Raw genomic sequence first — 26,472 nt, 5'->3', positions numbered from 1 at the left:
CAGAGAAAATTTGCTCGCCTACGCAGCATGCCTGAAATAGACTAACGTTATCTCCAGTCTTAAGCAGGGGTCTCACTCGAACAGAGCTGAGTTATTTCACATAATGAGAATTCATCATCATTTTAAAGTTCACATTCCTTGTCTCCCCGTCCCCAGTGCTGATAATTCTGAGCCTAATTATGATTTAAGTAATGAAACAATTTTCCTTGGGCTTTTCTGTGAAACAGTTTTGAGGAGGTTTTTTAAGCCAGGAGATGAATGGAAAAGAGCAAACGAGGACTAAAAACGGTGATGTTGATACAATTACCCCCCAAAATTTCACACTATTGTTTTGTTTAGTTTAAATGAACTTTTTGTCTTGAAAAAAGTTGGAATGAACCAAGAGGGTATTTCAGCGATAGCTAATGTGTATAATTTTGTTGAGACCGTAAACTGGAAACCAAAATCCAGTCTTCCTTTTCCACAAAGCTAATATCTTTTCAATTTATTTCATTTTCATTAAGCTCTCAAATGTCAAAGGAGGGAGGTTGGATAAGAACATCAAATCCAGTCGTTTTTATGACATTGGATTGATCGTGTCACGTTTCACCCAGATCCATGTAGGTTTCTACTCTTCTCTCTCTTTAACATTCATTGCTTTGCAGTGTTATTTTTCACTGACATGACAGAACCAATGAGGTTGCTGTGGATCTGTCATGTGCAGTCGTTACAGGTGCTGAAAGCAATGCATGCTGCAGGCCAGGTAAACCAAGGCCAACTCTGAGCTGCTTTCAAATCTTGAGTCCCATGCAGTAGAGTTGGTGACACCCCTTTAGGATGCAGTCAATTATCCCAGCTCTCTAAGGCGAGATTGGGAGTCCTCGAAATCTAGTTTAAACCTTCAACAAACACCTCATGGTAGATGTGTAGTCATGTTACTTAATGCACTACTGGAAGGCACTCCGATAGGATGGTGATCAGCACGATATAAGAACCTATGTTGAATAGAATAAAAGCTGGTCATCATGCATCATAAAATGCTGCTGTTCTTTAAAACAATTGTTGGTGTTTTGGCATTACAGGTTAAAAGAAGTAATATCGATTTGTTCAGAATGTTGGCAGAACTCTGCACTTGGTCTGGTTTTAAATAAATGAGTTAAGAAGCTAACAGGCAAATGTAATAATTTCAGTTGTGTTATAAACTTTTAGTGTACCATACCGAGTCCCCTGAATCGCAGATTATTTCTCTTGGGGCAGTTCCACCCAAATACTTTATTTTGACTTGTTTTAATGGAGTTCTGACATTCTAGGTGAGAGAGCCAGGAGGGGACTTCTTACAGTCACACAGATGTGTCCGTTTCCAACATATTTTTGTTTGCATTATGCATTTAAATTTATCACATCGAGAGAGATTACCGGGCTACATGTAAATCATGTAAGCTTCTTGGAGCTGAAAATCAGCCTTCATAAATAATGAATGTTCTACGCAAAGGAGGATGTGATGGATGTATCCTAGACATGGATCCAACTGGCCTGCACTTTCCCAACATGGAAAAGCATTTTACTTTCACCTATTGGAAGTGAATGTAGAGAACTGTAGAAAACCTATGGCATGTAATAATAATACCACCTAGCTCCTTTCGTCAGGAGATCTCAAAGTACTTTACAGTCTCCCTGTTTTACAGATGGGGAAACTGAGTCATAGAGTGGTGACATGACTTGTATGAGGTCAGCCAGAAGCCCAGTGGCGGAGCCAGGAATAGAACCCTGCTCTCCTGATCCAGTGCTCTGCCCTCTAGGCCACACTGCCTATTTACCCTGGTCCTGAACCTCTTCTAATGACAAAGTTCCTATTAGCATCAGCAGGGCAGGATTGAACCTTATACACTATTGGCCTGATTCTGCACATGTCACTCACATGAGTAAGGCTTTGGAGAATCCGGCACTAAAGAATTACTCTTTCCTTTCTTCGACAAAGGTGTACCTTATTTGGCTGTGATTGGCACATCCCTTCTGGGAAAGCCCCCGAGTTAAAAGTCCACGCAGCAGTGACTGGGCTCCAACCTGTTGCTCTGACCACAGTAAAATTCTGATCCCCGCCCTCTTTCTTTCCCCGTTATTGTAGTCCCTGCTTGCAGATCTGCTGAGTCTTATTCATTTGCAGGAAGTCGCCTTCGTTTTGCATTAATTTTAAGGCTGTTTTGATTACTCTTCCTCGTATGAAGGAGTATTTGGCTATGCCTTGCAGTGAGACATTTAAAATCTCACTTGTAATAATTTAAAAAAATTCTTCTGCATTCAAATCATTCCACCTTGGGACAGCCCTTCGTTTTTTGCCGACAGCTGTTACAAGTCTGTAGCCAAGAGCCCATGCACTCTGTGGCACAATGGAACAAAATTCTGCAGCAAGCACCCCTCAAGTCAGTGGCAATGATCATTTATTCTATCTCCATGAAATACCCTTCATTCCCGGTGCCCTTCCTCCCCCCGCCAGCACCCAGGCACGAACATAGCTGTTGCTCAGAGTTGAAAATACTCATTTATGTAAAATTAACCCATGATGAATTTAGAGGATGGGTTTTGTCCTATACTTTCCAGATGGCTCCTCTCCGTTTGTTGGGTCTTGCCTCCCATAAAGTCATCCAGGCAGCCCAGCTCAAAATCTCCTTCCCCCATTTCTGCTGGGCAAGTGGAGAGCATGGATCCAGCTACAGCAACTTATCTCGCAAGCCCCCTGGGCCTTGACTTCTGCAGTCTAGATGGCCACTCTACATTTCCGGCTCCCCCACTCCCTGGCTGCAAGCTTGATTCCAGCTCCAGCTACCCAACCCTCTGCTGCCTGACTTCATAGATTGCTAGATGAAGTATGCACTGAGGTCCAATTTGACTCCTTGTGGGAAAGCGGGGCAGCAACAGACAGCTGCAGGTAGGTCACAGTAGGGCAGAAAGCCCAAAAACAAAATGCCAGGTGCTCAGATGCAAAGAACGGTGAATTCTACACCCATAGAACCTCAGCGTATACAGAGTCCCGAGTGAGATGAATGGGGCAGTTTGCACCTTTCAGGGCTAATCTTTCAGGCTCTCTGCAGGCTCAGAAGATGATATTCCATCAATTTTCACTTGGTTCACATTTTTACATTCATATCCACAGCCATAAGGGCTAGAAGCATATATAATTTTAAAAGAAATCTGAGATTTCAGAGCACGATTCTATGGTAAATGATGGATCGCAGAGTACACAGGGCCTTGTCTGTAGCCAGTGAGAGTCTTTACAGTTTGGGGAAGAATTTCTGGGGACAGGAGTTTTCCCAGCTTTAATTTTGCCTCATGAAATCGGGGGTTGTTTGGATGTAAATGGAGGCAGAATTTGTTCCCTAATCTAGGCACTGGGAGAGATTTGACGGCTTGTCAGATAGATACAAAGGAAAACATCTTCTTCGGAAAGTGGACATGTTTGTGTGTTTCAGCCTAGGCTGGCCTATAATTATCAATAACTTACACAGTAAGGCATACGGTTGCAGCCTAGTGCCGCCTTAGTGTTACAGCTATTGTTTAGTGTCCGTTTATATTGAACAGCGGCCACAGCAAATAGCCTGTCTCCCTTAGGCATTACCTAGTTTTTTCATTATATCAGGTATTATGTCCTAGCCTCACGCCGTGTAAACTCACATGGAAATTCTAGTAGTGATATTTGGCATTATCTTGTCCTAACACAAACTGACAATAATAGAGCGTAATGGAAAAGAATTAATTCTGGGTTGGCTTTTTGAGGCTTTTTCCATAATGCCTGTGCGGCTAAGGGAGTACTGTAGTTTGTTACTGTGTGCGAATAACGGCTCAGGCACCGTATCTGTGGCATCATTCGTGTACATTTGAATAAGGGAGAGTTTCCATGATTCTATCTATTGGTGTTCAATATACAAGAGACTCTTACGTGTCTTTCCACGCTGATTACTCACCGTGCTATGTAAACGAGACGTACTGTCTGCAAGGGCTTCATCTGAAGGGAAGGCCAATTTCAGGAGTAAATTTTGTATGACGTGGGAGTCAGGATAACTCTGTAGCATGTGCTGACGTACTAGCTCACACAGCATACCCCAAGGAGGTGTGGCCGGCGGCCAAGTTGCTCCTCTTGCCTCATGAGAGCCTATGTGTGTGCTGCCAGTGCATGCCAGTTTCTGGGGGGCATGTATGCTCTGTGACTCAGTGAAGCAGCAGAGTGTACCTCAGAGTGAGGCACCCAAACCTGCCCTGCGATGGCAGGGCAGGAAGAGAACCCAATTCTCACTGGTATAAATGGGAGACATTCCTTTAAAATCAATGGCGCTCTGCCCATTTACACCAGTAAAGAATTTGGCCTGTGGTCTCCAGTCCCTTTTTTAAACCCTAGACACTTCCTCCTTTAAGAAGGACATTTTAAAACTTGCTGTTTTCCCCAAGTCTTATTGATACACTCCCAGAATTTAGGGTCTGTATTAAACACTGGTAGGCTGCAAATTTTCTTGTAACTAAACATGTCCATTTGGGGATTGTCGGGCCGAAAGGGAATTTAAAACTGTTCTTTTTTTTTGCTTCTACCTTTGTAAATAAATCAATAATTTATTTCAAATCGGTGGTTTGGTTTTAAATTACCCTCAGACAATGATCATAAATACCAAAATTCAGCCTGAAGCAGATTGGAGTTTTACAGCCATGTAAAAAAACATTGTAAATAAAATTCAATATGGCATTATGTAGTTCTAACCCTGCATTTATGCCACAGTCTAAAGGAGACTCTATGGATTATGGTATCAGCTCCTGTCGTTTTTCATAACTCGTTTTTACCCCATTTCTTTTTAATCCTACAGCGGGAATTGCCGATACAAAATACTTGGTTCAAACGGTGGTAAAATTCCTCTGCCAAACAACAATAGCAAAAAATTGAGCCAAGACTGAGCTCTGCTTATTTCTTTAATTTGCCAGTCTACGCACCAACTTCAACATTATTAAAATATAGGCCTCTCTGGCTGTAAATATTGAAAATATTATTGATTATTCTGAGGAGAAATGCTAGCAGAGAATTAAAAGCAGTTTAATTTTGAAAGTAGTGTTTGGGCCCGATCCTGAAGACATTTATTACCAAGTGCAGTGTTACCATTGTGAGGAGAGCTACTGAGGGAAATATGTAGTTCAGTTACTGAAGCTAATGGAATGACTACTATACTGGGAAGCTGTGTGGCCTAGTGGTTAGAGCACAGTATTGCCACTCAGGAGATCTTTGGTTCTATTCATTGGCTCTGTCTCTGGACCTTCTGGGTGACCTTGAGCAGGTCACGTCACCGCTCAGTGCCTCAGTTTCTCCATCTGCAAAATGGGGATAACAATACTGATTTCCTTTGTAATGTGCTTTGATATCTGCTGATGGCAAGCACTAGATAAGAGCTAAGTATTAGAATTAAGTGTTTGCAGGACCAGAGCCACTGTGAATAGTTGTAATGATTATACATTACTCATCTAACTCATATAATTATTTGAAAAGATTAACTTTGCTATTTGTGTCCTTTTCTCTCCTAGCTTTGTTTAACCTCATACCCGTGGGCTTACGAGTGGTGGCTATTCAAGGGGTTCAAACAAAATTGTATTTGGCAATGAACAGTGAAGGATACCTATACACATCAGTAAGTAACCACTTTCATTTTTTTTCTGATTTAAAGTTCCGTGACCCTGATTCTAATCCATATCGATGGGAACATTCGCGTGATTTGAAATGTAATACGCAGGTGATGTCTTGGATTTAGAGCATTACACGTTTCTGCAATGAATGCAAAGCAGTGTCTGGAATAAAATCTGTGTCTTTTATAAGAAAAAAGTGATCACCCCAACCTTACCCCCCACCTTGTAAGAAAATACAGCTGTGAAGATCACTTTAAACTATTGCTTTGTGCGTGTGAGTAAACCAAACATTTCCTTTGTTTGCTGTGAGATGTCACTTTACCCCTTGTCTCATGTATGGTGAGAGTCTGAACAAGTCCGTTAAGGGTGGACATCACAACTAGAGACAGGCCTGAAACATATCGGTGGTCCTAATGGCTCATGCCATTGTAAAATTAGCTCATGTCAGTATTGTATTCTCCCATTAGTTGTTATACCAATGACCCCATCTGTTAGATTACTGGAAGCAATATTTTCTTATATTTGAATCCCAACGGGGCCACCCCTTCTTGCTGGTAGTAGTATTATGCCATGAAGACACGTTTTAAAATACAAAGTCATAGATGTCTAACAGCCATTTAACACTGCTGTATTTTTCCACTGAGAATTTCCGCACTCGTTCTTAATGTGTCTGCTTTCATTTCTGATTTTTATTTTAAATGTTTGCAACTTTCTTTTCTTGAAAGAAAAGACAAGGGTTTAATCCTGTCCCCATCCATATAGTCCTAGAGCGGATGGGAGGAAGTCAGGGGCCTCCTTGCTTGACCTGGAAAAAGGCTGCCCAGAATTGCAATTCCTGCCTATTATTTTAAGTGGTTTTCTGCTCCCCTGTTGTTTGTAGTGTTCCCTTCAGCAAGGGACAGACAGACTGACTACATGGGAAGCTGTGAAAATGACTCTATCCTTTGGGCTAGGTTCTCAGGGGGTGAAAAAGGACACAGCTCAACTGAGTTCAAAAGAGCTGCACTGATTTATACCAGCTGAGGGCCTGCCCCAAAGCACTGTTGAATTCCCAAAGCAAACACATTGGGAGGAAAATAGAAGTTCATGTTTTCTGTTCCCTAATTTCTTCTCATTATAGTTACCTGTAACTATATAGCTACATTGTGTTTAGAGGGAAATGACATTAGCATTGATGGTGTCATTTAATATTGAAAGAGAAGATGGTGGCCTAGGTCACGATCATCTCTTTCTAGCTCTACTGGCACTGAAACAACCTCAGACAGGTGCTCACAACTTGCAGAAACATGCTTTAAACTGTATTGCCAAGGTTTACAGACTGGTTTGGAAAGCAATAGTCCATAGACTAAACAAACAGCCTGTTAACTTGCTCTACCAGTTCATCAGACCTGGCACTGCCCTCTGTGGAGAATTGTTAGTAATAATTTATTCGCCAGGCTTGGCACTGTACCTTTCAGCTGCAATGTACAAAGCACTTTACAAACATTGGGCCTAATCCAAAGCCCATTAAATGGAAGTGAATGGAAAGACTACCATTTACTTCAATGGGTGTTGGATCAGGCCAATTAATTTTTACCCCACTGAGAGGTAGGTAAACATCATAAATGTTTTATAAAGGGATAAAGTAAGACTCAGCAAGGTAAAGTGCTTTTCCCAAGGTCACACAGGGGGACTCTTTGGGTCTAGAAACCAGGAGTCCTGAGTCTCCGAGGCCAATACCTTGCGCTAACCACTATCAGAACTGACTCAAACTTTGGTTTCTTTTCAGCTGTTGGCTGAAATTCTCTTCATGTTGTGTTTCAATTCTGTGTGGTCTGTTCTGTACTGATGAGTTCTGTGGCAATCAAGCTGACTTGGTTTTCTCTGAATATTTTGCATTTCAAGAAAATACTTTTCTACCATTAACCAGTTATTGTCGGGGTTAATGAGAAATTTATTTCTTGTTCCAGTTTGATGGTTTGTTTAGCTCCATTTCTGGCCTGTTGCGTAGCAATGACTAGGTCTAGCTTTCAGTCTGATGAGGTTTTAGGACCATGATCTCTAATTGGGACAAGAGAATTGTTTCGTTGTGAGCCACTGATTTGAAATCATGACCGAGGTGGATTTGCACCATGAGGAAATCTACCGTGTATGATAAGTCTGTAGATAGCAGATATTCATGGTTGAGTGTCAGACTTTTAAAGATCGTTTGTCACGTCTGTAAGTTACAGCAAAAAAGACGCCTCTAATGTAATTATAAAAGCTCCTCAGGGACAAGAGATTGACTCAGCTAAAAAGAATGATAGTTGGTTAAAATATATATATAAGTGTGCACACATGCTGTAGGCAGGCTAGTGAGACTGAAAATGATAAATACAAAAGGAAACCTTCACAGTATTTTACATGGTGCATTTCTGATATCACCCTTCACAGTTCTAGGAGATGGCATATCCTGTCCTTATTCCACCACATCTATTAATTCACACTGGAGAGAAATTTTTTTGCCGTATGACAGAAAAGCGGTGGGTTTCAAATCCCTGTTCTCTCTCTGGTTTCCCATTGAAGTCAATGGCAGTGGTATGAGTGCATCTCCAAGGATGATCATTATTTTGAGAGATCTTATCAAAAGGTATTTATTTGAAGCTGTAATGGCCTCCCTCCGAGCTGATACTCATGTGCCAGTGGAGGATAAAAGCAGTGGGCTCGATTCACTTTGTGTTACACCAATTTTCTGCTGGTATAATTTGATTTCAGTGGCCGTACACCAGTGTAATCCTGGTCTAACAGCCTGGTGAATCAAGCCCAGCTTTTTTTGTGCAGGTGCAGTTTTTGATTTTTATTTGATTTTTATTTTTTTACTGTGGCTGACCACAGCATGCGCCAAACTCCAGTTCTTCGAGTCTCTTTGCCCTGTGGATTTCTTGCATGCTTTTGTCTTCTTGAATGAAAGGGTAAAAAATACTTTCAGGTATGCATTTGTCAGAAGTTGAGTCGTGGGGTGTTCCTCTGCCCTCTGAAAGTGACTGGGGCTGAACTGAGATGGTTCCCAGTGGCACAAAGCAGCAGCTGAGTGAGGCTCATAAAAGGAGAGGCATGTATTTGCTCAGCTCAAAGAGTGCAACATAGTGCAGGAACTCTGAAAACGTTATTCCCTCTCCACCACCAAAGCACTCCAAATTCAAAATGAGAATCCAGCAGCCAAGGATTTTCACTGAGCCATGACACCAGTGTTTTAAAAGTCATTTCAGGGAGGACAGTAAAATGCAGGTTTCCTTCTCATTCCAAGTAGCAGAATCGTCAGCCAAAATCCAAGTCTGGGGTTTTTCACGTTCCCGTGATTTGTGGGAGAGTGCTGCATTGTTGACAATATAGAGACACCTGCAGTCTGCCTCTCCATTGTTTTATGTTAAGTCGCAGTATGTTATGAGCTTGGAGCTTGTGAATTTAAATATAGATTCATAGATTCTAGGACTGGAAGGGACCTCGAGAGGTCATCGAGTCCAGTCCCCTGCCCTCATGGCAGGACCAAATACTGTCTAGACCATCCCTGATAGACATTTATCTAACCTACTCTTAAATATCTCCAGAGATGGAGATTCCACAACCTCCCTAGGCAGTTTATTCCAGTGTTTAACCACTCTGACAGTTAGGAACTTTTTCCTAATGTTCAACCTAGACCTCCCTTGCTGCAGTTTAAGCCCATTGCTTCTTGTTCTATCCTTAGAGGCTAAGGTGAACAAGTTTTCTCCCTCCTCCTTATGACACCCTTTTAGATACCTGAAAACTGCTATCATGTCCCCTCTCAGTCTTCTCTTTTCCAAACTAAACAAACCCAATTCTTTCAGCCTTCCTTCATAGGTCATGTTCTCAAGACCTTTCATCATTCTTGTTGCTCTTCTCTGGACCCTCTCCAATTTCTCCACATCTTTCTTGAAATGCGGTGCCCAGAACTGGACACAATACTCCAGCTGAGGCCTAACCAGCGCAGAGTAGTGCGGAAGAATGACTTCTCACGTCTTGCTCACAACACACCTGTTAATACATCCCAGAATCACGTTTGCTTTTTTTGCAACAGCATCACACTGTTGACTCATATTTATTATATCATGTGACTATTGTTTGCTAGAGTCTTTATTTCACAAATTCTATAAAGTCTGTGGCAGTTTTGTGAACAACCGTGTCATTTCCTCATAATGGCTGTGTGAACACATCCATTTCCGTATATAACCCAAGTAAGTGTTTCTTGCTCGTAGGAGCCCATGTTTTCAGTGCCAGCCATGGGTTTGGTGCAGGGCTCCGCCAGAATTCGTGATGGAGGCTCAAGCTGCTCCACAGGGTGCATGATCCTGCCTTTTAAAACATTCCAGCCATGCAGATCTAGGAGGGGCCATGCCCAGGTGTGGGCAGCTCATGAAGTGTGTGTTTTTTCCATATAAAGGCTTGAGGCAACCTAGGCTGTGCACGTGATGGGCCCCTTATCCCCTCCTATGAGATATTTGGTGCCCCCAACCGTCACGGTGTCTCCTGGGAGTGGAAGGCTCAGCACCTTGCAGGATGGTTGTAGGATGTTGGTAGGTGATGGGTTAATAGAGTATTCTTCAGGTTTGTTTTGTTAGGTGTACCAGGATGTACAATTGAGGTAACATCCCTGCTGTAAGGTGTTTGACTTCAGCATTTCCTGACTATTTGATTATAACAGCACATCCTTAATGCAGAGTTAACATGAGTTTCTTTTAATGCATTTAATAGAAACACTTTGAAATAATTCATAGCGCACCATTTCATGTATAATTTACCTGTACATAGCATCTATCTACCGTATCCTACATATTTTACATAGATCATCATACACATAGGTACGGTAACTGCACTGCAAGTAAATATGATCTAATGCATTCATGTTGATTCTGGCCAACAGAAATGAAATGTGATTACATTCTTAGAATGATTTTTTTAATTGGTTTTAATATACTGGAGAAAAGAGACATTTGCACATAACGAATTTCTTGCAAAGAGCATTTTTCCACCTCAGGGAAATAGTATGAACCTACAGAGAGGAGAAACAATCAAAACCTTCCTCTCATTAAATTTGCATGTCAATATAAATCATGTTCCACCAATAATCCTCAAGTACAGAATAGGCTGTGACACAGTAACGCCTCCGAAAAGATAGCTTCTTGGAGACTGCAGCAGTGAAATTTCCTTTCCATAATACCGAATTCTTAGCTAAAGAAATGTGCGACTTCCTTACTGTTATTACTGCTGCTCCAGATTCAGATGGTCTGGCAGCACTGCTCACCTGTCAGCTTTCTAGTGCTAACCACAATTGAGTCTCTCTGGAGTTAATTGGTGCAGGTCTTGCACTTGACTGGATACTAACCGCAGGGACAGAGCTGCGCCACTTGGCTGCCAGGTGCAGAGGCCCAGCCCCTTCGTGTCAGTCCAATGGTGAACGGGAGCTATAATGGAAGGAGAAATGGCCGTTGGGGAATTAGCCCAACATAAGGAGGCTCCTAAGCTGGCACAAAACCAGCCTGGACAGACAAATGCTTTCCAGCAGCTCAAGATGCTCAGAGCCCCGAGGCTGCTCTAACTTATGCCAGGGGCCGGACCAAGAAATGGAAGGCACAAAAGTGCTTTAAAGTTGCCTTTGTCTCCTCCCCCTTTGTCCCTCCCGCCCCCTGGTTGCTGCACTGCTCAGGAGGAATGGGCCATCTGGCCCAGAGCTTGCCATATATTGTGTGGTCCCCCGCTCCATGAGGTAGGATGCTCCCTGGAGTGGGGTTACTACCTGGAGTGGAGCAGTCCCCAGCAGCTGCATCCTTACTGAGAGGTGCTGTGAATGGGTGCCAGGAGGTGGGGGAGGTGGGAGGGGAGAGAGGTGGGAGGCTTCTGCTCACCAGCTACTTGCCTCTGGTGGATTCAAGGAGTCTGTAGATGTGGGGAGACAGATGCCCTGCTATTTCCATGGAGAGGAGGGGGAGGGATGGTGGAGTGGAGGTCCTGCCCTCCACTGGAAGAATCATGAGGAATCTCTGTAAGCTGAAACTCCTGGTGCTTTGCTGCTTTCCTGAGCCAGCTCTCAAATCCAGCGAGGTGCGGCTGAGCACCCTATCTCGTACTGCAGCCACTGGGAGATGCACATCCTGAGAGCCTTGGAGGCCAATGTTACCGGGAATGATGAGAAAATGGCTGTGTAATAAACTCTTGGCTACAGAGTGGGTCCTGCAGACGTCAAGAACCTTACAGCTGCTTCAGTCATAGAATGTGGGAATACCATCCTCTTAAAGTGACATCTGTTCACAGAAATCAAGGGAACGTTCATGAGTTATAGAAAGTAAGACTGGCTCAATACTGTGTTACTGGAGCAAAATTTGGAAAAGAATCCACCAGAAAGAGATTGTTGGGTGGTACATTTAAAACAACTTCTTGCAACTTTGAGTCAGTAACTAAATTCTTTAAAGTAAATAAATAAGAGCGAAAGAGAGACATTTGGAGCAGAGTAGAGAAAAAAATCACTAGAAGGAGAAAGGATCAGACCAAGGGAAAAGATCAGTTTTTCCAGTAAAAATTTTACTAAGACAAACATTTTTCTTTTGCACTTTCTTTCACTAATCAATTTAGGATTAATGCAAGAATCCAAAATTTAGAACAGGTCAGTGAGTTTACTATACCTGTGGCTATAATACTAGCATAATAGCTTTTTTTCTAGCAGAGCAGATGGCTTACGTAAGTAAACATACGGGACTTTTAATTTTGTATGCTCTGTGGAGGCTACAGTGCTACACTGCTGCTTTCCTCGAAAGTCCCCTGCCTTCTCATTTCTGCAATTTTATCTAAAGTGGCAGTGAAAGTTGAGCTATACAGTTCTTTTGCCTCATCTCAATCCAGTGGGTAACTAAGCAAACCAGGCTCAATAATTGGTGGAGTACAGGTCTGTTAATCTAAAACTCAGGGAGAAATAGAGTTGCAGGTGAATTGCAATAAGCAATGTGCTTTAGAAGGCTGGTTCTCCTCTCACTGATTCTGGTGTAACTCCATTGACTCCAATGGAGATATTCCTGATTAATACCAAAGTGTGAGCCAATTCAGGCCGTGTGACTTCACTCCCAAAGCAAAGAGGGTTGTTACTTCTAACTGTGCAAAACCACTAGAATTGCTGTGTAGTGTCACCAGTCAGTGTGAGCCCAGATGCTACGCAAAGTAGTAATGGGTGAACTTCAAACATTTTGTGAGTTTGGTTCAAATCAGCTCCCTAAAGCAGTTAAGTTTATCCAAACCATATCTGAGCTATCTAATGAGTCTTCCAAATTGGGCTAGAAATCTCAAAAAACAAAACAAACAAACAAAAAACAAACAAACAAACAAACAAACAAAAAAGGCTTCCTTTAAGCCTTCCAGTACTTAGTCTCAAGTGAGGTTGGAAAAGCCTACCATATTTCAGCACTTAGATTTCTTGTCCCAGATGGAGCCAATAAATACAGAGGCGAATCAAAATTAAAAACACTTTTTCCTAAATGTTCATTCTGTTGACTTGCCAGAAAGGTTTTAAAGGTTTTAGTTCAAGTTTGGGGCAAAGGTTCACATCAGTTCTTATTAATTCAAACCAGTATGCCCAAACCTAATGAAGACTTGGATTCATACCCTCCTGTCCTAGAGGAGCATCTGCTGCCATCCGAGCCATATTAACACTAACAGAAGGCACACGAAGCTCAAAGTAAGTAAGTGAATGATCTGAAAAAGGACAGAGCCAAAGAAATTCCAGTAAGTGAAACAGACACATTTCCAAGAGAAGAGATTTTTCACTTCAAATGTATAACTCTAGTGGTGTGCCAAACATATCTGAGGATAGTAATTGAACGTAACCCTTTCTTGTGTATATCCCACCCCATAATATTGGAGTTTTAGGACTGGATCCTGCAAAGCTCACTCATGAAGTAATCCTTACATAAGGAAGTAGTCCCATTGGCTATTTGCTATAGCAAAAATTATTTATGCGAGGAAGAACATTTGGACAGAAATGGTCAACAACCATTAATTTTCAGTATAATGTCTCTACGTGTCTTAATACATTAGAAAATTTACCAAGCATTTGAGAGACTGATGAAGCTCAATGAATAGAATATTCTGAAAGGGAGGGAACTGCAAGTCCAAAACCAAAGTGACTGAAATAAATCCGCTCCCCTGATGAAGAATGGGGTGGGGCTGCACTCTTGCAAACACATCTGATCTGATTCTCCCAGCCACCAGGTGTTAATACACCACACGTCTCTGTTAAAACAGACATTTAAAGAGTGATATGTGAGCGACACAGGAGAAGTAGGTGCTTCATCTTTTGTGCACACATGGAGACTCCCACTGGGAAAGGTTCCTGCACGATGTTCAAGTCACTTAAATAACACCTGTTGGCACTAGTGCAAGTCATCAGATATCCATGGTCTGATTTTTCTCCCCTATTAACTTCAGTTGGAGTATTGAGTGATCAAGACTAGTAAAAAAAATAAAAAAATCAAGCTCCCTGTGTTACGTTTTTGCAAATTACAGCTGCAACAAGTTCACTTTATCCTAACTCTCGACGGCTGCTAATAGAATCTGCAGTTCCTTTAAAAGCGACATTGAAATTATCATGGGCTGAGTCGTTTACTAAAATCAGTTTAATACACAAGAATAAAAAATTACAGCAGAAAGTGCATAACCATAATCTGGTTTACTAACTCAAACCTGGAAGCCTGTATCAGACTGCATCGAAACATGACAGTCATCTAACACTGTGAATTTTTCCTCCAGTATCAGACCCTCTTCCATGCTTAGACCCTCTTTAGATTTCCTGAAAAAATTTAATGTAACATAAAAATACTATCACAATCCAGCTACTTGTAAATTCAGAAACTCCCCCTGTGCAGTCATGTCCGACACCATGGATCAAACGATCTCTGGAACAGCCTCACGCCATTGTACGTTTTCAAAACCAAAAATCTAAAAGAGGGACATTACAAAAGACCAATTTTAAAAGGCCCAATCCTGTTGGGATACCAAAAGTTCAGTAGGCCACGTCCCTATGCCACCCAAAGGTAAAAGACTGGATGTATTTTGTTAGATCATTTGCAAAACTAAAACAATGCAGGCCTGATCCTTATTTACACGAAAGTCCCTCTAAACTGCCGTGGGGACCCAAAGTGGATGTAAATTCCAGTTACGTTCATTTAATGCCTCTTTACCTGGCCATAACAATATCAATGAGACTTAATCCCTACTTATATTAGAATAGCCCCTAAGAACCTTAGTCCAGGCTCACAGCCCCTTTTGTGCTAAATGTGTGTGAACTTGTAACAAAAAAGACCCTGCCAGACAGAGCTCACCGTCTAAAGGACAGACAGGATGGAACAGGTGGACAAAACACACAACTGGGTATGTTGGTGAATTGTGTGGGGTAATTATAAAACAGAATTTAGCAATAAAGCAGAAGCAGCAGCTGAAACCTAAGCTAGAAATAAATTATTTAAGTCCCCGATCCTTCAGTTGGATCCACACATGTGCAGATATCTCTCCACACAGATCTGATTGTTGGATCCAGGCTTCGATTTAAAATTTGGGCCAATCCTGCTCCTACTGAAATAAATGGGACTGTTGCTTCAAAGGGACATGATTGGCATCTTCAGGATTACAGCAAAAGGTCCAGCCATCACAGACGACGTATACAGTGGACGTGTGTGTGAAACACGCATTAGAGAGACAAGGGGAGTGGGGTAATATATTTTATTGGATCAACTTCTGTTGGTGAAAAAGACAAGCTTTCAAGCTACACAGAGCTTTTGTCCAGGTCTGGGAAAGGTACTCAGAGCGTCACAGCTAAATACAAGATGGAACGGATCATTTAGCTTAAGGAGTTACCATATTGTAAGAGCCCATTCAAGGTGAAGTGGGCTTTTAATACCTCTGCAGTTGTAGGAAAAAGGAAGGTTTGACACTCTGAGTACCCTTCCCAGACCTGAAGAAGAGCTCTGTGAGAGCTCGAAAGCTTGTCTCTCTCACCAACGGAAGTTGGTCCTATAAAAGATATTACCTCACCCACCTTGTCTCTCTGATATCATGAGATCAATACGGCTACAACAACACTGCAAAGAAAACACTCATTTACTTTCATGTAACGTACTGTTGATGGCAGAAGGCAAAACAATACTGAAAGCAACTGCAGGCTCTTCCCATATTAAAACGTTAGGATAGCAGAGTTGGGCAAACTGCTTACAAAAATAAGAGGCAGACGTTTCCGAAGCCACATAACAAAAGCAACATTTACTAGTTCAAATGCAACATTCGTGGAGCTCTAAAGCTTTGTCATGACAACCAAGTATCATGATGAAAATCATGTCTTGTTCTAGTACATTAATGTGTGAACCACATTGCTAGTCCATTTGGGGGACGCTGAGTCTATGATTTAACTACCTGAAGCAGCCTGTTCCTATGAAAATACACTAAAATGGGTCATATTATTACAGATGAATGTGTGTACATGTATTTGCATTGTATATTTCCTTGCATATTAACAACTGAAGATATTAATATCAGCTTTCATCAAATGTAGTTGTATGAAACGGGTTATGCAAACAAGTTTTAAAGAGTTTCATTTCCTCCCACGCACCCCCCCCCCTTAGGATGAAGTTCAAATGCAGTTTATCTGATGTTCATGAAAAGTTTCTCTTGTTTGAGTTTTATCTTTTGGGACACTGTAAAGAATCAATTGTCATTTTTGAAAAAGGAGAGTTTACACAATAGGGTCCAACATTGGGTCAGGGAGTGGTGGTCCACAAAAGGATAAGAGACTACTGTTGCTATCAGCTGATGGAGTTGCTCCTTTAGCTGAAGCCGTTGAGGTCTCCGCTTTTAGTGATGAAGGCATTGGATTTGGTAGCTTCTAATGGATTGTTGCAATAGCAGCAGGGCTTTCTCATTTGTGTTCATCTTAAATTCTGGGATGGCACCGTTTTGAATCGTGAATTCCTCTTCATTAAAAATGGCAGTCCTTCCTGTGAATTGATTATTATTGCCGAGAGATGTGGTTGTTTGACAGAGGGCCAGGAGAAAGAGGTACTGCAGCAAGATGGGCAGCTATTGAACCTCAGTCATTTATTTGGCGGGACAGCACCCCTGTATATGCATGTGTTTGTTTACATTTAAGTCACTTTCTAAAATATAGGTTTGTGTTAGCTGATGTATACTTGGCATATGTCGTTTCATGAATTTGAGTATCCTAGTTTCTCCAATATCTGCCATCCTTTTTGTTACTGTTATTCATTATTTGTGTATTGTCTTGTGATCAGAATTGAGATTGGGGTCGCATTGTGCAAGAGGCTATGCAAACAAGTAGTATCAGACAGCACAGTAAAAAGAGCAGTCTCTGCTCTAGATAGTTTACAGTCTAAATAGACAAGCAAGAGAGATTTTGAGGCAAAGGGTGTATTATCACCTTTTGGTGATGGAACTAAGACACAGAGTTGTAGATCATTTGTACATCAATATGCAATTTTCAGTGCCCATAGGTAAGCATTTGTGTCTTATAGATGCACACTTATTTGCTTAAATAATTACGCAATCTCTTGAATTTAATGCACAGTATTCATTTTGAAATATACAGTAGCTAACAATGCTAATGCTTTCCTATGAAGTAGTTCAGTGCAAACAGCACTGGGCAAGATGTTATGTATTTCATGAGAAATTCTTTCTTCGAGAGATTTGTAGCTTTTGACAATTGCTCTTTTGGAGGACTTCTAGTTGTTCAATTGTAAGGAAAGCTTTGGTATTCAAGACTATGGGTTAAATTAGCAACATGCTGTCTGTGCAATGCAATCAGAGTAGCAAAAATGCTCTGATAAACTCTACCACTTAGCACAGTTTACTATTCCCTATCACCTTTCTCTAGAAAGCAATGACTTTTGGTTGTGATGGACAAGCAAAGACTGGATACATACTATGTGTTGCCACTTCCCTTGTGGGTGATGGTGTTAAATCCTACCCACCTTCCATGTTTTAGAAGGCCTAGAATAGAATTTGGTGGGGAAAATTAGGTTAAATGTACAGATTTTAGTGGGATGTAAATCTGAACAGATTTTGGCCTTGTGCCTATAAAAGAATAGCCAGGCAACGGGAGAAGGCACCAATGGAGTTTGAAGATAGCTATTTAAGAGTGTACTTAGTACATATCTACCAGGGATGGTTTAGGAATAATTAAATTTAGGAATAATTAAATTAAAGCTGCAGGAACTAGACCCTCTTCAAGTCCCTTCTGACCCAAACCATTTTATGATTCTGGTTATTCCTCTGAATGCAATCAGATCCATTCAGTTGATTCCATTTTACTGTAGGAAGATTATCCAGAGTAGGATGCTGAATCTGTTATCTCGTTTGTACAAAAATAGGCTAAGATTTTCAAAACTGGGTGCTTAAAATTAGGCTGCTAAATCCTTGTGTAGGTAACCAAAATCAGAGACCTGATTATCAAATATGCTGAGCATGCAGCAGCTTTACTGGGTTCTCAGCACTTCTGAAACTCAGGCCAACGATTTAAATGGTTTTGTGCACTTAAATATGGACTCAGGAGTCTCATTTTATGTATCCAGTTTTGAAAATCTTGGCTTTAAAGTATACTTAAGTCTTCTCTGTATTAAATAATTTCAATATATACTAAACTGAGGGACTGGGACCTTGCTCCATTTGCAGCCATGTTGACTACATACTTCCAGAAACTTGTTCTTGAGATGGAGATTCTTGCAGCTATAACTCGGAACACCTGAAAGTATTCTATGCCAATTGTTAATTTCTAGCACATTAGTGCATTCCTAGTCGAACTGAGAAGCAAGCTAATACTGATATTTCTTTGCTGAGAGTTACTAGTAGTGTGTGTCTCATTTAAGACATTTAAGAGGCATTTTAGAGTGCCTATAAGAAAAGTCCCAGAACACTGAGCAATAATTTTGCAGAGCTCAGTGCTAACTCATAGATGAACCTGTCCTATGATCCTACATCATCCCCTGAGCCTGAATGAAGACAGAAATAAAAGAATAGGAAGCAAACACAAACTAATGCTTGATGAAGTGCTGAACAGAAGAACTTTGCAATATGATACGAAGCTTGGCAAACTCTGGCTCAGGGGGAGTCCATTTCAAAGAGGGGAAAGCAGAGCTTTGGGTCCCAAGAGCAGACATACCCCAGTAGACCTCTGCTGTTACGGATGTAGGGAAAGAAAGCTCTCTTCTCTAAGTAAATTTCTGGACCAGGCAAGACTAAAGACTGCCACTAATGCTTTGAACTACACCCAACACTAAAGCCCTGATCTTGCAACTTTCTGCACACGGGCAGACTTCCCCTGAAGTCAATGGAGCTCTGTACAAGTGCATAGGTCCACTGCACAGAGCCAGTTGCAGGATCTGGGCCTGAATCTTAGTGGGCTTCCACTAGGGTGATCAGACAGCAAGTGTGAAAAATCGGGACAGGGGGTGAGCGGTAATAGGAGCCCATATAAAAAAATCCCCAAATATCGGGACTGCCCCTATAAAATCAGGACATCTGGTCACCCTAGCTTCCACAGCATTCAGTATGAGGTCTGACACCCTTCAACACTTTTGTCAGTGGACTGGAGGTAAATATAAAATTACTGCTGATACAAATTTGTGGCTGACACAGATTGGCACAGGACAGGACAGTCACACAGAGCAATCTGGATTGCTTGGTAATCTGGGCCCATTCAAACCAAATGCATTTTAATACAGCCAAATGAAGAATCCAGGCCAGGCCTGCAAAATGAGAGATTGTGTCCTGGCGTGCAGAGAGTCTGAACAGGATTTAAAGGTCAGTGGACAAGCAACTCAACATGAGCTCCCAGTGCAATACTGTGACAAAAAAGGCTAATGTGAGCCTTGGATGTGTTAACAGGGGGAGTGAGTAAGAGCACAGAGGTGATTTGACCTCTGTGTACAGCATTGCTGAGACCAATCCGGGAATACAGTGTCCAGTTCTAGTGTTCACATTCCATAAAATGGAAAACCTGTCGTATGAAAGGAGACTCGAGGAGCTCGGTTTGTTTACCCTAACCAAAAGGAGGCTGAGGGGGGATATGATTGCTCTCTCTAAATATATCAGAGGGATAAATACCAGGGAGGGAGAGGAATTATTTCAGCTCAGTACTAATGTGGACACAAGAACAAATGGATATAAACTGGCCGTCGGGAAGTTTAGGCTTGAAATTAGACGAAGGTTTCTAACCATCAGAGGGGTGAAGATCTGGAACAGCCTTCCGAGGGAAACAGTGGGGGCGAAAGACCTCTCTGGCTTTAAGATTAAGCTTGATAAGTTTATGGAGGGGATGGTTTGATGGGATAACGTGATTTTAGTCAATAGGTCAATAACGTGCCATCGCTGGTAATTAGTAACAATGGTCAATGATGGGATATTAAAAGTTACTACAGAGAACATTTTCCGGAGGGTCTGGCTGGAGAATCTTGCCCACATGCTCGGGGTTCAGCTGATCGCCATATTTGGGGTCGGGAAGGAATTTTCCTCCAGGGTAGATTGGCAGAGGCCCTGGAGGTTTTTCGCCTTCCTCCGCAGCATGGGGCAGGGGTCGCTTGCTGGAGGATTCTCTGCGACTTGAAGTCTTTAAATCATGATTTGGGGACTTCAACAGCTGAGTCAAGGGAGAGAATTATTCCAGGAGTGGGTGGGTCAGCTTTTGTGGCCTGCATCATGCGGGAGGTCAGACTAGATGATCATAATGGTCCCTTCTGACCTTAAAGTCTATGAGTCTATGTTGAAAAATCAGGAAGGGCGCAGAAAAGAGCCATAAAAAATTATTTGGGGGCTTGAGAAAAGGCCTTACAGGGAGAGACTTAGAGCTCAGTCTGTTTAGTGTATCAAAATAGAAGATTAAGACGTGACTTGATTACAGTGTATAAATTCCTTCGTGGGGAGAAAATACTGGGTACTAAAGGGCTCTTTAATCTGGTGGAAAAGGCATAACAAGGACCAATGTCTGGAAGCTGAAGCCAGACAAATTCCTATTAGAAATTAGGCATGAGTTTTTTTTAACAGTGATTAACCATTGGAACAAACTACCAAGGGGGGGCGGGGGAATGGTGGATTCTCTATGTTTTGATGTCTTCAGATCAAGACTGGAGCCTTTCTGGAAGATGTGCGCTTTAGCCTAACACAAGTTTTTGGGCTCAGCACAGGGGTAACTGGGCAAAATGTAACTGGGCGAAATGTAATGGCCTGTGAGATACAGGAGGTCAGACTAGGTGATCTAATGGTCCTTTCTGGCCTTAAACACAATGAAACCATGAATAATTAGCCAATGGAGAGGATGAGCACTGGCTTTCTGTGCTCCGGTCAACCCACCTCACACCTCAGCCTTTCTCTACCTGCTCAAGAATCTGGAGGCTTTCCAAGGGCTACCTAAACTAGAGCACTCTGCATCCTGGTGGGAGGGTTCCTCAGCCCATGGACTGACCACATGGTCCTGCTCGTCTGGAGACTGGAGGGTGGCCAGCAGAGCAGCACGGAGGAAGCAATGGTTACACCTCTAAAGGCAAGTGCTTCTGCCAAATGTGCCTGATCTCCATCCCAATGCAGCAGGAAGCCTTATGCCTAGTGAAAGGGGAATCCACTGGAGGTGCTCCCCCCACATGTACACTCTAAATGCTCAGGTGGTCCTTATTTGGCCCTAAAAATTGGTCACCAAAAAGGGGGTTTGACCTAACTTCCTACACGAATGCTTGGGCGTGTCGAGGCTTGCAAATAATGGTAGAAAAGTTGAGAGGAGCAGGCATATATTTCTAAATTCAAAAAAGGATTCTATTGGGGTTCCCAACTGACTCTATAGCATGTCTAGGCTAGCAGTGAGTCATCTGGTGAACCTTCAGCCACCCAGCTGGTAATGACCCAAAAGTCAAACCCATCCATACTTACAGCCTATAATTTTATAATCACAAGAATGACAATAAGGGCAGATGAGTAATTTTTTCCTCATTTAATGCTAGGCTTTTCTTTGTTAGGTTGTTTTCTTTGTTAGGTTGTGCAGACGTCTTCTAAACATTTGCTGTTTCTCTTTTGAAACAATTTGGATTTAATGTGGATAATTGTTCGCAGTGTTGTGGTAGTTAGTGTCTTTGCTTTTTCAGATAGTAATTATCCAATCTATATTCTTTTTTTGTTACTCAGCAAAGCATTGTTGGTAAAGTTAAGTACGATAATCATTAGACCGAGTTCTCTGGTGATAATATGATACAGTAGGGCCGAATCCTACCATCTTTACTCAGTCCTTAACCAAATGAGACTCCCATTGTCTGAAAAGGAAGCTTTGAGAGAGCAAGGACTGTACATTTTGGCTTCTGCTTGTACTATCCAGGCTTGGGGCCAAATTCTGTCCTCTCTTACTCATCTGCAACTCCAGTGACTGCAATGGGATTGCAGAAGCATAACCAAGAGGAGAGTTTGACCGTTGGTGTCTTTATGATGATTTTTTTTTCTCGTGCACCAGCCATCACAATCTGTTTGTGATGTGGTGCCTATTTACAGGAGTGAGTTATTTTGAGTTTTGGGCAGAAATGACCCCTAACCAAAACTCCAGATCTGAATAAACCCGGAACTCTGGGAAAACTCAGACCTGGATTCAAACATTGCTCTCACCCCATCCCTGCCATGGGTCCACCCCAGCCTCCAAATATGGCCACTAAGAACAATCAGACTTTGGGAAAGTTTGGATGCAAACACTGTGGCTCTATGGCCCATCTCTTGGTTTGTGAAAAGGTGTTTTTACTGCCCAAGTTTTTGTAATGGGGTTTGTTGCTCACGAGGAGAGGAGAGGAGATGTGTGGAAGAAGAGGCTGATTGGTGCCTGTTTGAGAAATGAGCAAATACATCCTTTCCTCTCCAGCCTTCCTGATTTCTTTTATTGCTTCTTTAACATAGTCTGATGAATGGGTTTACAAAGCAGAAAGCAAATTCGCTTATTTATTTGTAAATTGCCTCATTTCTCTTTAATCTCAGAGACCCTAAAGGCTTGATAAAATCTGACTTGCTTTTAATAACAAGCAAAACACTCTCTAAAGTAATTATTACTTTGCATACCTACCATTATGATACCATAGGCATTTAGTGTATTAACATAGGTTTTAAGTAATATATGTTATATGATACGGTATATAATCCTCTAAGTGAGTAATTAAAGATGGGCAAACCCAAACCCTTTTATCAGAGACCCACAAATTGTGGGTAGTCATGTATAGTGGGACCTGGACCAAAACTCCAACTGAGGGTTTGTAAAAACCCAAACCATTTTGTTCCTGTGCCTGCTTGAAATAGAGATGAGCCAAAACTGGAACCGTTTGGCCAAACCTCTGTCTCTCTAAACTTGGGGGGGGGGGGAGGGCAGGCAGGGATTGGCTAAAATTTGATACGGACACATGACAACTCGAGTGTGTTTTTGACCAATCAAAAACCACCGCAGGGCTATCTCTGTGCTTTAAGTCAGGAACACAAACTGAGACCAGCAAGGAAATTTGAATTGAAGACTTCTCATTCTACTCTACTTTGATATTGGTATGTATATGTTATTTAGAATGAGACAGCCACGCCCAAACGGGAAGGAGGTGATTGGCCATTGGAAGATGGGGTGATGCTAAAGGGTGCCGGTAATGCTTAGCTCTCAGTGGGGTGTTCTGCTTAAGGAAGCATGGGCCCAGCAAGTCCACAGTTTACATCTTAATATCAACATAGACCATAATGGCTGCTTTGAAGCTGCTGTCAGCCTATCATGTGGGCTGTACGTGTGCAGTAAGGACTTTTGTGAGAAAGAGAGAATCCTTGGCTGGTTTTCCAGAAAGCATATTTTGGGTTAATGGGCATATAGTATTTCTGCTTGGAAAACTCAAAGCAATTTGTGAGTTACCGTCAGAAAAATAATTAACTCCAGGCTCCAAAAATTGTCAGCATCACCCACGGTTGTGCTTGCCAAGTTTCAGCCAGCAGTGTGTTTTTTGTGGCCAAGCAACAATAAAAAAAAACAGGGGGAAGGGTTTGGGAGTGAAAATGTGGACAGACAGGCATTCAACAGTCCGTATAGACTAATAATGGAAATACCGAGAGATCCCCTAATTAGAGCATCGCTGTTGGTCACTGCATCAGCGGAGGATGCTGATATTCTACGAATGGTATGGAAATGGACAGATAAATTGGAGCCATCAGAAGATAGTTGGAAATGGCACGTTTTGATAGGTCAGGTATCCACTTCAAGTGAACATTTCTTTTGAACACTGTGCTTTCTCTCCTAACAAGTCATGTCAACATGTATCATCATTCACGTCACACTGTCACTTAAGAGGCGTTTTATCAGCACACACCGTTGTGTGTCATTGTACAAGCACAACATAAAGGGCCCAGCGCAGAGCGGCCGTGAAATGCAAGAGCAAATACCTGTTTTTCTTTGTGATTGATATCCGTGAACAAGTCTGATGTTGCATATCTGCTATTAAGAGCATGAAGTCGTGAACAGCTCTAATGAAAGAGCTGCCTCAGCAGGACCCTGGTTCTGAGCCTCAGCTGACCTGCGGGAGTCCAGTGCAGGAGTTAGGGGCAAAGATGGGTCTGCACCGGCTTTTTGGACCCTGGATTCTGAGTAGGGCTGAGGACCAGCTTGGACCTGGCATAAAATGAAATAGGCTGCTCCAAATTAGGCCTGGATTTCTGTGGCTCCCAGGGGCCATTCTTGCCGTTAGGAATAGCCAGAGTACAATGGTGCCCAAGTTGTACCCTACTGCATCTGGCCATGCCCCTTACGTTGGCGGTTGTGAGGTGTCACCTCTATGTTCCCCTTACAAAAGGGGAATTTCCACGTGGCCTGCCCTGCTGGCTCCCCGGCCCCTTTGTGCCAGCAGAGTGACAAAAAGGGGCAGTCTTATAACAGGCCCTACAGAGACTGTAGTTTTCAAGCATTGTAGGAAAAAATCTGTTCATACTATTGCTCTTCGAATCATTTACTGGGTTCTATGATACACATGCCCATACTGCACCAAGCCAGCATCATTCCTGCATTTTACTGCATCGGCAGCCAGAATTTGAAATGGAGATACTTTCTTGTGATATCGCGTTGCATCACGTGACCTCTAGGGAAATCAAAGAAGATCAAAATGGTTTTGAAATCCGTGTGTCTCCATTGTAGGTAAGAGCCACCAAGAAAGGCAGGAGTGAGTTTGATGTGTAAGGGTTAGATTAATACCTCTTTCCAGTGCTTTACAATGACTGTTCTCTAAGTGCAGTAATGTATTGTGTCAGTTCTCGATCCTACTCCCACTGAAATCAGGGAGAGCTTAACCATTGGAGCGGGATCAGGTTCGCAATGTGACCAGATGCAAGAAAGCTTTTCGTTCTCGCCAATCTTAGCTCCAAGCTATTAAAGTAATAATGCAAAGATTGACATCATGCACAGTGCAGACCCTTCAGAAACCAAAATCCCAACAGCTGGAGATGGCGAGGGAAAGATCTGAACTTGGAATCTGGAACCAAATACTACAGCTGGGCAGTATCCCTGTCTAAGGGATCATAAATGTGTTCAGAATCCCTGGGCCAAAATTTGCTCTTGCTATACTCGTATACATCTGGAATTGCTGGAGATAGAAATTCTCAAAAAATAGCTGAGCATTTACTGACAGGGGTTGTATCGAATGGGGCAGTGAAGAGAAGGAGGGTAACAGAGGCTGTCACTCGCGTGGCGTTTCATTCTCTTTGGTCTCCTGCATTTTGCCATTATCAGAAAAGGAGTCACTGTGACTCCATGACATTGAAAGGTGAAATCCCAGCACTGCTGAAGTCAGGATATCACCCTAAGAGTTTATTTTTCAAGTCTGATTTGTAAAGCTTTACTTTTAGTAGGGCTCCATGTGTGCATTTTCTCTCTCGCTTCCATCTGCCCCTTTCCCTTATCCTTTGATTCCCTTCTCTCCTGACTTAGCCCTGTGAACATACGATGCCACCGGAGGTTGGGGGAAAGCCTATCAACCTCTCAAAAATCCTATTAGTGCTCAAACTTGACCCTTTCTTGGATGGCAATAAGTTCTTTTTGTCCTTAGCACGCTCCTCGTCTCTCACTTAGCCCTGGTCTACACTGGGGGGGGGGGGGGGATCGATCTAAGTTACGCAATTTCAGCTACGTGAATAATGTAGCTGAAGTAGACGTACTTAGATCTACTTACCATGGTGTCTTCACCGTGGTGAGTCAACTGCTGCTGCTCCCCCGTCAAATCTGCCTGCTCCTCTCACTGCGGTGGAGTACAGGAGTCGACGGGAGAGCGCTCGGGGATCGATTTATCACGTCTAGACTAGACACGATAAATCGATCCCCGCTGGATCGATCGCTGCCCGCCGATCCGGCGGGTAGTGTAGACATACCCTTAGCAAACAACTCAGCAGGCAAACTCTTGGACACCAAAATACAGTCACTTAGAACTCAGCAAAAATGAAAACATCTCTTTGGGGCCCAGCGATTGGCACATCTGCTCACCACAGAGCCATTGGCCCCACTCGAGTTGAGCAGTAGACTGCTCACAGGGTCTTTTTGTCATACAGAAGGTGCTGCTGAGGTCCACCCTTCCAAAAGCAAAGAAAAACTTAATCTCTCTGCTCATACGCCTGGTTCACAGCCAAATTCTTTACTCAAAATACTGCCCTGCACTTCACTCAAAGCTTTGAAGCACCTTCCTCTGCCATTCAGTGATTATTCTGAGCCCAGTGCTTATGAGAGCCACAAATATCTTTAATGTGCTAATGTACTGGGGTGTGGAGGACCTGAATCTGTGCCTACTGATGTCCATAGTAGCC

The 26,472-nt window shown here is 42.5% G+C and overlaps 1 protein-coding gene across 2 annotated transcripts in view; it reads left to right on the top strand.

The window, feature by feature from the left end:
• The window catches only part of FGF13 (fibroblast growth factor 13), a 163,981-nt gene that overhangs the window by 82,580 nt on the left and 54,929 nt on the right, over positions 1 to 26,472 (top strand). For both annotated transcript variants that reach the window (XM_065410808.1, XM_065410807.1), the window contains exon 3: positions 5,533 to 5,636. In XM_065410808.1, coding sequence (XP_065266880.1) covers positions 5,533 to 5,636 — 104 coding nt within the window. The remainder of the gene's footprint in view (positions 1 to 5,532; positions 5,637 to 26,472) is intronic.

Source organism: Emys orbicularis, chromosome 9 (assembly GCF_028017835.1).
Source record: "Emys orbicularis isolate rEmyOrb1 chromosome 9, rEmyOrb1.hap1, whole genome shotgun sequence".
Classification (NCBI taxonomy): domain Eukaryota; kingdom Metazoa; phylum Chordata; order Testudines; family Emydidae; genus Emys; species Emys orbicularis.
Note: the sequence above shows the minus strand (reverse complement) of the source record. Positions and strands in the feature narration are given on the sequence as shown.